We start from the raw sequence: 14,280 nt of genomic DNA, 5'->3' as shown, positions 1-14,280 counted from the left end.
CCCTTCCTGGGACAATGAATTCACGGTGTTCGTATTTCAATTTCCAGGAGTGTAAATAAGGAAAAGTGTGATGTCATTCACATGAGTGTAGAAAGTAATCCGTTAAACTTCGGTTACACGATAAATCAGCCAGACATAAAGGCAGTAAATTCAACTAAATACCGATTAATTATAATTACTAACAACTTATATTCGAAGGTACACATAGACACTGTTGTGGGGAGGCTAACCTAAGACTGCGTTTCATTGGCAGAACACTTAGAAAATGTAACAGTCCTACTAAGGAGGCTGCCGACACTACGCTTGACCGTCCTCTTTTAGAATACTGCTGCGCGGTGTAGGATCCTCACCAGATAGGACTGACGGAGCACATCGAAAAAGTTCAAACTAAAGCAGCACGTTTTGTTGAAAAATTGCTCTGAGCACTATGGCACTTAACATCTGAGGTCATCAGTCCCCTAGACATGGAATTACTTAAACCTAACTAACCTAAGGACATCACACACATCCATGCCCCAGGCAGGATTCGAACCTGCGACCGCAGCAGCAGAGCGGTTGCCGACTGAAGCGCCTAGAACCGCTCGGCCATAACGTCCGGCTAGTACGTTCTGTATTATCGCAAATGTGATAGAGAGTGTCAATGAAATAATATAGGATTTGGGATGGACATCAGTAAAACAAAGGCGCTTTTCGTTGCAGTTGAATCTTCTCCCGAAATTTACCAACTTTCTCCTCCGAATGAGAAAATATTTTTCTTTCGCCGATCTACATATGGAGAAACGATCACCATGGTAAAACAAGGAAAATCAGATCTCTTGCGGAAAGATATAGGTGTTCATTCTTTCCGTGCGCTATACGAGAGTGGAATAATAGACAATTGTGAAAGTGGTTCGAAGAACTCTCTGCCAGGCACTTGAATCTGATTTGCAGAGTATCCATGTAGATATAGATATAGATGTACAAAAGGTAAATACGGAGTTTCCATTGACGCAGATAACATTACGAAGTGGAGGAAAACTGAATACTTCAACCAGAGTAAATTTAAAAATAGAAATACAATGACAGTGTTTTCTGCTCCTATAACCAGCGCAGATGACAGCAGTAACGAAATTTCTGCTTTTCATAAAATAATAGAAAGCTGTATGATGGATAATATTACCATTCATGCAAATTTGTATATACAGAAAACAGTCCATTATCATGTACTCTTGCGACAGAGATACGATTGACACATCTCAATCTGAAGTGTTTGTCTTACTTGGATGTTTATACGTGACTGGAGTAAAGGAAGGACATCACATTAACGCACACGAGCTATGGAACTCGCACGGAACAGAAATGCTGGTTATAAGAGCACGTATAAGCTACATGCGATTTTTGTATTCCCTCCGATCTAAGCGATTTGATGACAAGGGCACAGTAGCTCAACGAAGAAAAATAGACAAACTAGCTTCCATTCGCCCTTTCGTGCAGCTGTTTAGTCGTACTTGCAGAAATTCATACTACCTTGAGACCTATGGTGAGAAAGGTCATGCTTTTCGGGGAGTGCTGCAGTCTTCTACACTGTATTCCCAATACGCCAGCAAAGTATGGAATAAAAATTTTCACAAGTAACTTGACAGTACGCTGTGGAAAAGAAGAGTATGGCCCATATCAGACTTGAAACACGCCAAGCGACTTGATGACGCACCTGATTCCTAACACTGAAGATAGTAACAGGAACATCACATACGAAAATTTTTAAACCAATTACCCTCTGACGGCGTCTCTCTTAAAAAAGCAGCTCACTCGTATCGGCACACTTAAAGAGGTCAAAAGAGAAATACATGTTGAATTTCAGGCAAGCGAAAATCGAAAAGTTACGTCATTAAGTTTTGAATTTCAAAGAGACCTCAGTCTCAAATCATATATAATCTGAGTTATTGATAGCCATGATGCACGAACTACCTAAACTTCACTATATAATAAACAAGCCTGAAGTAATAATGGACTACAACTTGACAAAAGTGGGTGCTGATACTATGGATCAACTATATGTGTAAAATCTGTAAGAAACATTTTACAGTTGCTTACAAACGCAACAACTGTGCCGACTAAGTCCTTTGTTCTATTGAGGATTATGTTCATAGGGTCTAAAATGTATGGGGCCACGTACTGAACTGACATATTTAAATTTTACCCTAAGAAAGTTCAAATAATCAGTCACACTGACAAAAATAATGTGTAGAATTAAAATGTTCATTGACAGTATGCAGAAAACAAACGCAATTTCTCCAGTGTTTGAGATCGTATCATGTAAATTATGTTTTGAGACATAAAATATCCCGAGCACCTGTTCGGTTAATGTATATGTGGCGCCTGCTTGAGAATCAATCACCCACTCCACAACCTCACGAAGAGAGTAGTATCACATTTCTCCTATACTCCATTTATGCGCTTATGAGTAAAGGATGTGATTAACAATAATGTTCACTCTTAATGTAATTAGCAATAATCCAGTTTACCCATTTATATGGTTATTTACAATGGTAATATGTCACTCAACAATTTATTTAAAATAATTAATTCAGCGTGTACCACCAGACGATTGTTGGAGGTTGTTTGTTTTCAGTCCGATGGAGCAAAAACGTGATTAATTTGGAAAGGCCATCTGTCGCTTTCTCTAGACATCCTGTTGCAGTACTGGCGTCCACATTCCAGCCTTAATCGTCGATGAACAGCAGTCAACAATGTTGCATATACCAGGCACCTGCTGCGGAGGCCCATACGCAGCCAAGTTCGTGCAATGGTTGGAGGGATACACTGCTGATAGACCCTTCGTTCGTCTGGGAGTTCAGCTGCTCAACATTTGCACATCTATTAGCCCATACATATCTCTACATCCGTCGTGCACTCCTGTCACCAGTGGCCTGCGGTGCATCACCGGTTTTGGACAGCATCATCTTTCCATGAACAGTGTACTTTGAACACGGTTTACAGACCCATACGTTTCCAAAATGCGTCCATCCTTGGTGCGAAAGTCAATAGTTGTGCCATTTTGCACGTCTCATAAATCACTCCGTTTCCACAATACGACAGTAACTGCACTCTTTTCCGTGTCTCCCTGGCACACTTTAAATACTCTCTACTGCTAGTGCTGCCACCTGCTGTCTGCGAGTAGTTATTGCACGGTGACTGGACCGTGTAATACCGACCAATTGATCTGACGGCAGGCTTTGGTGAAATGACTACAGAACAAGCGTTGACGAAATGGATTGAGGACAAACGCGTAGTAGGTCGCTTGCAGAACTACTAGATCATGAGAAAATTGTAAAAATGTCCGAGTGGCTGTGATGAAACCGGATGACATCTGCTGAAAGTCGAGCAGAACCATCTTGAACCATCTTGAACGGATCTATGAATGCTTCGTTGAGAGCATACACAGCATGCATCTTTCATTACAGAAACCACAGCACACACAACCGACACTTGCACAGTGTATCACCAGAGTAAACGTGGTCATTGAGTGACATTTAGTGGGTTTCAGCAGAACTGATCCTTGGATGAATGGTTGAGAGCTCATGTTGCTTTGTGTCGTTCACTGCTGACTCCATAGCACACACAACAGAGACTTGCATTTACCAGCAGAAGAGTCGAGTGCTTCACGGAGTGACGTTCAGTGGTTTTCAGCAGAACTGATTTCTGGACGATTGGCAAACCTGCAAAATAACATTAGAGGTAGATATAATATCATGATAGGAACCCGAATAGGCATAAAATAACTCATGAGATTTTTCAACATTTAAAAGTTCAGTGACTTCAGATTCTATGAGAGAGATCGCATTAAAAACATTGCACATACGCTCAGTTCCCATTTAGCTGTATTTGCACCCCTTTGTTAAGAACTACTAAACCATAATTAATTTTCTATTATTTATTTTTACGGCAGTTTGCATGATTAATTACATTTTATATAATTTCATTGTGTAAGCACTGCATTAATTAATGGGAGATGAAAGCGTGTTGAAAATCATGATGCTAGGATACCTCAGAGCTGTATTGTTTACCCATAGCTAAACAATTCATCTACTAGAGTAATTCTCGAATATGGCTGCTATAATATCAAATTACATTTACATAATTAGCGCATCTAAGTGTTTTTATAATTATATTTGTGGGTTTTACGAAATTATCTGTGTACAATAAGGGAATAACGTTACAAAAAAGGAGGCAATGCCTGCAGGGGAAGTGACTGTTAAAACTAAGTTCTAGGAAACAACTAGAAGTAAAAGTTTGTATTTTTTATTATTTATTTTTTCCAGCCAGACTTTACTGAATACCTTGATAGGCAATCCTGCCTATGGAAAACAGTCCTTTAAGCCAAATGTTTATGTATTTTTCTCTGAATGGTGCTTAGATGTTTCACTGAAGTTGTGACCATATAGGAAGTTCAGAAGATTCAGTCGATAAGGCCTTTACAAAGGGCAGTTTCAATTTACTAGTACTGTCTTTCAGCACACCCTTCAATTTTAAAAATATAATCTAAAAAGTAACATTAGATCCAGCTACTTCAGTCTAAGCATTTTTCTCTGCACCAGAGGTGACAGTTCAACAGAATATAATGGAAAGCTTAGAAATAATAACTGTAATATTCCTCAGTCTTGATTCACTTTATGACATGTGATTGTTACCAAAACCACCAGTTCCATGGCTTAGTGATACAGCAAGACAGAAATATTGCAGAAAACACTATAAACAGTAAGCACTACTGCAAACAAATTAGTAAGACTTAGCTGGCCAGAGTGACAGTGCATTTCTAGGCGCTTCAGTTTGGAACCGTAAGACTGCTACAGTTTCAGTTTCGAATCCTGCCTTGGGCATGGGTATGTGTGATGTCCTTAGGTTAGTTAGGTTTAAGTAGTTGTAAGTTCTGGGGGACTGATGACCTCAGTAGTTAACTCCCATAGTGCCATTTCTTGAGTGTGACTTGTAAGTGTGTATGACATGTATTCAGAATATTCAGGTTTTGATTCCTCAATAAACTTAGAAAAGGCAGTTTCAATTTACTAGCTACTGTCTTTCAGCATACCCTCCAATTTTAAAAATATGATCAAGAAACTAACATCAGATCCAGCTACTTAACTCCAAGCATTGTTCTCTGCACCAGACGTGACAATTCAACAGAATATAATGGAATGCTTACAAATAATAACAGTAATATATCTCATTCTTGCTTCAATCAAAACAGAATAAGAGCCAAATTTAGAAAACTTCTAGGTTGAAACTGATTGTAACTATTCGTTTCTTACTTAACATACAGTTGATTGATTAATATCAAAAATGTTTTAATGGCAGCCATATCTTAAAGGTAACACAACCCTTTATTTTGGTCACTGAAGAGATCATAACTTCATTCACGATACAATCCTCCTAAAATAACTAAGATGAAAAGTATTGTTGATTCTGTTCAGATCCTAATGTTTGATGTGTTTTATTACAAATACAGTTGATAAAATTAATGCAATTCCTACAAGAAAAAAATAAGAAAATTACAGCAATCAAGAAGATGCAAAGAAGATATAGTTTGTATGTTGAACTGTTTGGCTCGAGTCCACATTAAAATGGTGATCTTTTTTAGGTGGTTGTCAATTTTTTTGGTTGAATAGTTGCATGAAATTTAACATTTTAGTAAAATTTAGTGGAAATTCTTGTGGATAGAACTAAAATTGTTTTTCTTTTTTTATTATTAAGACTTTTGCTTTGTTAATGGAATGTACTATTTACACTAGAGATATGTTTACCTACCACATCTGTAAATTGAAATACTTAGGAATAATCATACAACAGCTGCAAACTCTTAATCTCACCCAGTAACTTCTAATCCCAGTGTAAACTTGGTAAGAACTGATTTATTGATTGGTGAAATCAACATGTTGACAACATTATTCCAATAATAACATGTACTTTTAGAATGCTGTGGGAATGAGAAATGTTGATCCATGAGCTCCATCAGCAGTTGTTAAGTATTTGTAACATAGTGAAATATAATTCAAGTAACACCCAGAAAATATACCTTGAAATACTTGTATGTGCTTAGATACTATCAGTGTATGGTGTGCCCTTGTTATTGTTACTCTTCACACAGAATAATGGCTGTATTAAACACAGCTATTGGCATAGAACTGAAATGCTGCACTCCTGTTGGTGGTCATGATACTCTTAATTCAACAGTTGAAGAAAGCCCAAGAAATGATACAAGGCACAAAATATTAGATGCAATAAATAAAATTATTCCTCCACATAATGCTACTTAAATAAATCCTGTAGTAATGCTTGCTAAGTTTCTTTCCATTTTACATCTTGTCACCACTCACTTCTAACGAATGTAATTCTCAATCCAGTAACAAAACTATTAATATTACATGCATGAAATTATTTAGCTAATACCATAACTAAAGTGTTGTAGTTGTTGTTGTTGTGGTCATCAGTCCAGAGACTGGTTTGATGCAGCTCTCCATGCTACTCTGTCCTGTGCAAGCTTCTTCATCTCCCAGTACATACTGCAACCTACATCCTCCTGAATCTGCTTAGTGTATTCATCTCTTGGTCTCCCTCTACGATTTTTATCCTCCACGCTGTCCTCCAATGCTAAATTTGTGATCCCTTGATGCCTCAAAACATGTCCTACCGACCGAGCCCTTCCTCTAGTCAAGTTGTGCCACAAACTTCTCTTCTCCCCAATCCTATTCAATACCTCCTCATTAGTTACATGATCTATCCAACTTATCTTCAGCATTCTTCTGTAGCACCACATTTCGAAAGCTTCTATTCTCTTCTTGTCCAAACTAGTAATAGTCCATGTTTCACTTCCATACATGGCTACACTCCATACAAATACTTCCATAAACGACTTCCTGATACATAAATCTGTATTCGATGTTAACAAATTTCTCTTCTTCAGAAACGCTTTCCTGGCCATTGCCAGTCTACATTTTATATCCTCTCTACTTCGACCATCATCAGTTAATTTACTTCCTAAATAGCAAAACTCCTTTACTACATTAAGTGTCTCATTTCCTAATCTAATTCCCTCAGCATCACCCGATTTAAATTGAATACATTCCTTTATCTTCGTTTTGCTTTTGTTGATGTTCATCTTATATCCTCCTTTCAAGACACTGTCCATTCAGGTCAACTGCTCCTCCAAGTCCTTTGCTGTCTCTGACAGAATTACAATGTCATCCGCGAGCCTCGAAGATTTTACTTCTTCTCCATGAATTTTAATACCTACTCCGAATATTTCTTTTGTTTCCTTTACTGCTTGCTCAATATACAAGTTGAATAACATCGGGGAGAGGCCACAACCCTGTCTCACTCCTTTCCCAACCACTGCTTCCCTTTCATGCCCCTCGACTCTTATAACTGCCATCTGGTTTTTGTAAAAATTGTAAATAGCCTTTGGCACCCTTTATTTTACCCCTGCCACCTTCAGAATTTGAAAGAGAGTATTCCAATCAGCATTGTCAAAAGCTTTCTCCAAGTCTACAAAAGCTAGAAACGTAGGTTTGCCTTTTCTTAAGCTTTCATCTAAGATACGTCGTAAGGTCAGTATTGCCTCACGTGTTCCTACATTTCTACGGAATCCAAACTGATCCTCCCCGAGGTCCGCATCTACCAGTTTTTCCATTCGTCTGTAAAGAATTCGCGTTACTATTTTGCAGCTGTGACTTATTAAACTGATAGTTTGGTAATTTTAACATCTGTCAAAACCTGCTTTCTTTGGGATTGGAATTATTATATTCTTCTTGAAGTCTGAGGGTATTTCGCCTGTCCCATACATCTTGCTCACCAGCTGCTAGAGTTTTGTCGTGACTGGCTCTCCTAAGGCTGTCAGTAGTTCTAATGGAATGTTGTCTACTCCCGGGGCCTTGTTTCGACTCAGGTGTTTCAGTGCTGTTTCAAACTCTTCACGTAGCATCTTATCTCCCATTTTGTTTTCATCTCCATCCTCTTCCCTTTCCATAATATTGTCCTTAAGTACATCGCCCTAAACTATTTCTTAAATTTCTCCTGTTAATGGCCAGAATCAGTAATCTGCTAGGAAAATTGGATGATTTGAGTGAGATGTTAATATACGTTTTTAATACTCAGGCTATACATAAGATTGAGTTACTGTAATTGATGTTGCCAAAATTAATAATACTAATTTCCAATAATTTATAACAAAATTAGATATATTGCTATTGATGGTCCTCTATTTCCAAGTAATGCTAACTAACATATTCTCTGCAATTATATTTGTGGCTAGTCATACTGGAAATGTTTCTGGCTGTATCAGGGAATGGATTGCAGTGGAAGGTATACTGTGAGTGACACAAAAATGACATGGATGTGTTTTATTTGCTACTGTAAAAGATTCCAAAGGTTAATACATATGCAAATATATGACTTCTGTGATTAATTTCTTTAGATAATGAAAATATTAATAATATTGCTAAAGAACTGCAAAAGTTAGTTATACTTTGAGATGAAGATATTCGCCTAATATAGGAACTTATGGAGGACTGGATTGAAAGTCATAGGTGTTATGGATACACAAAGAAAATAAATACAGATGTAAGTAAAGTAAAAAATCGAAGTGATAGTTCTACACAAAATAGGGAACTACTTGCATAAAATGCGCGTAGTATGCAACAAGAAGGCCTACCATCTTATTTATCAGTGAATGGACTGCAGTGGAAGGTATACTGTGAGTGACACAAAAATGACATGGATGTGTTTTATTTGCTACTGTAAAAGATTGCAAAGGTTAATACATATGCAAATATATGACTTCTGTGATTAATTTCTTTAGATAATGAAAATACTAATAATATTGCTAAAGAACTGCAAAAGTTAGTTATACTTTGAGATGAAGATATTCGCCTAATATAGGAACTTATGGAGGACTGGATTGAAAGTCATAGGTGTTATGGATACACAAAGAAAATAAATACAGATGTAAGTAAAGTAAAAAATCGAAGTGATAGTTCTACACAAAATAGAGAACTACTTGCATAAAATGCGAGTAGTATGCAACAAGAAGGCCTACCATCTTATTTATCAGTGAATGGACTGCAGTGGAAGGTATACTGTGAGTGACACAAAAACGACATAGATGTGGCAGGTAAATGCTACATGGTCCTCTAAAGATCTTCGTTGAATTCCAGAATATAAGAAAAGATTGAAGAGATGACGTAACTGAACATGAGGTTAGAAATCATGTATGGAATCTTCTAATAGAGGCCTTCATCCAACAGCGGGTAGCGATGTTTTTGGTTATGTTTATTTTGCTACAAAATTTGTAAATATGTTTTTTGATTTATTTATATTTTTTACTGTACACTGAGTGGATTTTAGAAGTGAAGTTGGCCTTCTTGGTGTATGTAACGGAAATTCCCGTGTTCTGTACAGGAGCTTCAAGAGACGTTGCCAGCTACTCTGTTCGTAATGGACGCTTCCCACAATGCACTGCAGAAGCTGCCGCAGAAACTTCCAGCTGACCTTAACCATCTCGACGTGTCCTACAATCGACTGCAGAAGTTACACATAAATATACCGCCAAACCTGGAAATACTTCAGGTACATACTGAACAGTTATGTTCCTTAAGATACATTATTAACACTTACGGAAACTACTAAATTATCAATACTCTGATACTGTTACTCCTGTGAAATGACTTATGTTTTGTGATCGTGACTGTGTGTATTGGAAAGGTATCAGATTGTTTTTCGTCTCTTCAAATATTCCTATGGAGAGGAAACAAAAGAAAACAAACAGGCTATAGCCTATTAGGAATAAAGTAAACTGTAGTTATGTAGAAGGAAACGATCGCCAGCCTAATTACATAAGGTTGTATTAAGTACTACCATGGCTTATAAAGAAAGTTAACTATTGGAAGTGTTTTGCTGTTCAGATAGAAGGGAGTAGCGCAATTTAGTAAGTGAAGTACCTGTGGTATCACATGAACTACACAGGAGGGGTATTAATTCATTTACTCAACAACTGGTTCTCAATAACAATATCTGTACATTACAGTAGAAGGCTAATGATCATTACGGATAATTGATTAGTAATGGTGAAGCACCACTAATTTTGACTAGGAGTTCTTTTGTCAGTTTAATTATTGGAAATTACTACCGTTGAGACACCTAATGAATTGAAACTTTCTGGCACATTAAAACTGTGTGCCGTACCGAGACTCCAACTCCTTATCCTTTTGTGAGCAAGTGCTCTACCAACTGAGCAACCGAAGCATGACTATCGCCCTTTCCTCGCAGCTTCAGTTGTGCCAGTACCTCGTCTCCTACCTTCCAAACTACCTGATCCATTAATTGTACAATTTGTACTGATTATTATTTGTACTTTCGAGGAATACATGCAATATGTGAATGTAGTATGGTTTTAATAGTTGTAGCTATTTGCTTACTAGTAGTACACAAGTTATAAAAATAAAACTTGAACTTCTTTAGTAATTTTAACTGTAATCTGAAATTAAAATCTGGCTCAACTATCAGTATGGGGACCCAGAAGCTAGTCTATCAGTGGACTTGGATTTAAGCTGAATGTCTTAGTTGCAGCGGAATATTAGAAACACTGTTAACTACATAACACATGAAATTATGAGCACTGTTATTTCATGAAAAAGGACTCTTGAAACTGAATACTTTAAATCCTCTCTTAGTAACTGTACATTGATGATACTGTGACTATCCTTTTAAGAAAATTACGTGGAGTATTTCAAAACTTAGGCACATTGAATAGCTCGTTGAAGAATTCCACAAAGTTCATTGACTTTTGTTAAGGAAGGCGGTTTCTTTTCAGTCCAGCAAAATAAGATACTCGGAATTACAGTATCACTTGAGATACGACCCTGTCCAACTACATAACTGAGAATAAAGTATGGTGGCTTTACACAGTTTACAGAATACAAACTTACTGCTGAAAGAGAAACGACACAAATGCTCCCTGCAGTTATACACTACTCAATTGCTAATTTGAAACGGGGGTGATGACAATGTCAGTCTTCTCTGCTATTCAAAAAAAGTCAGCTGAATAACTCACTATGAAAACTTTTTTCTTAGCTTCGGATTTTCGTAGCACAGAGGCAGTCAAATATGTCACAAATAATAAGTCAAATTATGGTCACAACCGAGGCTATATTGTATAATCTTGCAGCTCTTCTCGCCTCTTTCAGTTCACCAGATGCACGCACTTTACCTCTAGCCACCAGCCGGTTCATGCCACACAGGAGGCTTGTAGTTCGACCGTCAGATCCACCTCTTCTATTCCCGCCTAGCCAGTTCCGTTGCGTATATATTACCCTCCACGTTTTGCATGTCTACGAACCTGCTTTTTCCCTATGCACGAAGTAGTATTAGAAGTTCTTTTACAGTAAATTACGTCAACAGATTGATTACAGTTACCTAAGTGGTCATAAATAATGAATAAAATGTTTTATAGATGTTACATCACAGAGTTTATGGCTCAGAAGTAAAAATAGACAAATGTAAGATCATTATAGGTAATATCAAAAACAGTGTTACACGCTGCACTTCTAAAGTTAGGAGTAAGATACAGGACTTACCTGCAGTAAAAAAGTTTTACTATCAATTCTTCAGTGTAGTTTAATTTCTATAGTGACAATATTAATTACTTTAAGTGTTTAAACCAAAGAATAAGAAAGGGATTTTTACATGATCAGGGGACATTACCTCAACGACTGTTCGTTGGAGGAACTTCCTGACGATATAATCTGCTCACCACAACAGAGATCGAGCTTTCAGCCTTGTTTTTAGGGAATAATATTCTTATCTACAGTATATTTACTGCCTGACTAATATCTAAAGTAGTCATCTACTACTCAAATCCAGTATGTAAAAGAAATAAAAAACATAATACAGATTTACCACTAGATTTTAGTTTTTAATGACGTAATCGTTATAAAGTTGAAAGGCTTCTTGACACATTCCTTTTTCTTCGAAGGGACTGTTTTAATGCCCTTTTTAATTATTAGTTTAGGTTCTCGTTCTTCCTTAGTGTCTTCTTTATTTTCCGTGATGTGCTTTCGCCATTGTTCAGACTTTTATTTGTGACCCCTGGATTATTTGTGAACTACTTGTAAAAAAAGTATGTGTAAAGTTAGTGTTTATACTGTTATATTTCCCATTATTTTCGTGTGACGTGTCTAGCACAATATTAACATCAGCAGGAACTTCCTGAGCACACCAGACACGTAACCATTGGCTCATCTTACACTTTAACTCTTTGCGCACAAGGTATATTCTGTAGATATACACTTCTGAAACATTAAGAAAGATGATCTTGACGACCTCAGCGTCATAAGTAACATTCTTGGGTGATTGCAGACTATTTACCTTCCACTCTTCCCCAGTGCCATTCATATTTCTTTCCACGTCGTGTCTCATCAATGTTCATATATTCTGCCTCGTAATCGAACAAATTTTTTTCACGGAAAGCGATTTCATGAACTAAGTGTGAAAAATACACGGTTTTTTATTGAGTAGTTGTATTTGCTTAAATAGTAATTCAGTATCTATTTTGATCCACACCATTTCTTCCAGCTTTTAGTTATACTACCTGTTTCAGAGTAATTCATTACATTCGTTCTAATCTGATGAGAGTTTATGTGAGAAAGGTAATTTTGTTTTCTTACAAGATTCCGAACTGATATGATGGCAAAAGCTAGAGAACTCTTTTAATTAACCATATCTGCTGAAATCTTAGGCTGTTGTAGAAATCAGTCACTAAGAGCATTAGAAATTTAGCTAAACGAATTGTTAACTTGGAATAATTGTAAGACTATAGGATCATTTTATGAAGTTGATTAGCCACTGAAATTTGCATTTCTGTTCTACATTTGCTTGCATTAAGTTGTATACAATTGACTGTGGTTTATAAAAGTTAGCTGCGTCTTTCAGTGTAGGCTGAGCCGTTTCATCAACTGCGAATAGTTTGAATGTACACAAAAATGTGAGTCATGCCTACTTTTGTTTCATAATAATTTGTGTTACTCTCATAGTCTGCTAAAGCAGATCAGTTACTATGTTTCTTCTGATGATGGATTGTAGTCTCTTAGAAATGTAATTGTGAAAACAAATTGAACCACAGTTTCACAGAGGGAATAGCTTTCTTATTCAGTGGCTGCCGCATACCGCAGCTACCTCAATCGTCGTAGTGACGTCAGCTGCGGACAAGAGTTAGGTACTACCCGAGAGGTACGCAGGCGGGCCACCAAAAAAATCCTGCGCCTTGGTGGAAAAGTGACTCTGGCGTCGCTTTCTGCAATACAACGGTCTACCATGTCAACCGGAAGGGTTACTTCCTATCATGGCACAACAGTGCACTTCTGCAACCATCTGTGTGACCAAAGCGGGCTTCCGACCCATAACGCATGGGCTAACCTAGTATAAATGACTCTTGTTCAACCATTAGCAACAGTTCTTCTTGCACTTCCGCCTTTCAGCCTTAACCATGGAAATCACCACACCAGTCCAGCCACAATCTAACCTAGCAGCATTATCAGCTGGGCATCCACCGAGTAAATTAAAGATTTTCGATCTAGAAATTCACCTCTCCATGGGTGTCATGGCCTGAGAATCCGGTCAACTCCAAGGATCCTCGATTCAACTCAAGGCTCTCTTACTAGCTGGCTGGACTGCCTAAGTACACTGAAGTGACTATAATCGTGGGATAGCGATACGCACATATACCAGTGGTGGTGGTATCGCGTACACAAGACATAAAAGGGCAGTCCATTGGCGGAGTTTTATTTGTAATCAGGCGAATCATGTGAAAAGATTTCTTACATGATTATGACCGCACAACGAGAATTAACACAATCAACGCAGAATGGTAATTGGATTTGGATGAACGGTACATTCCAATTCGGAGATCATTTAAGGAATTTAACATACCAGGATCGACAGAGTCAAGAGTGTGTCGCGAATACTTAGTTTCAGCCATTAACTCTCACCGTACACAATGTAGTGGCTGACGGCTTTCACTTAACGACCGAGAGCAGCGGCATTTGCGTACAATTGTTAGTGCCAACAGACGAGAAACACTGTTTGAAATAATCACAGAAATCAATGTCGGATGAAGGTGTCTTTTAGGACAGTGAGGCGAAATTTGTTGTTAATGGGCTGCGGCAGATGACGAGCGACGCGAGTGCTTTTACTAACAGCACGACATCGTCTGCATCTCCTTCCCTGCACTCGTGGCCATATCGGTTGGACCCT

General features: G+C 37.7%; 1 protein-coding gene across 1 annotated transcript in view; it reads left to right on the top strand.

Annotated features, from left to right (window-relative positions):
- Positions 1-14,280, top strand: part of LOC126284043 (toll-like receptor 2) — a 143,290-nt gene that overhangs the window by 54,363 nt on the left and 74,647 nt on the right. The window contains exon 6 of the mRNA XM_049982624.1: positions 9,433-9,600. Within this exon, the coding sequence (XP_049838581.1) occupies positions 9,433-9,600 (168 nt within the window). The remainder of the gene's footprint in view (positions 1-9,432; positions 9,601-14,280) is intronic.

This window comes from Schistocerca gregaria, chromosome 1, assembly GCF_023897955.1.
Source record: "Schistocerca gregaria isolate iqSchGreg1 chromosome 1, iqSchGreg1.2, whole genome shotgun sequence".
NCBI lineage: Eukaryota > Metazoa > Arthropoda > Insecta > Orthoptera > Acrididae > Schistocerca > Schistocerca gregaria.
The sequence above is the reverse complement of the archived record's forward strand: the minus strand, read 5'-3'. Positions and strand labels throughout refer to the sequence as shown.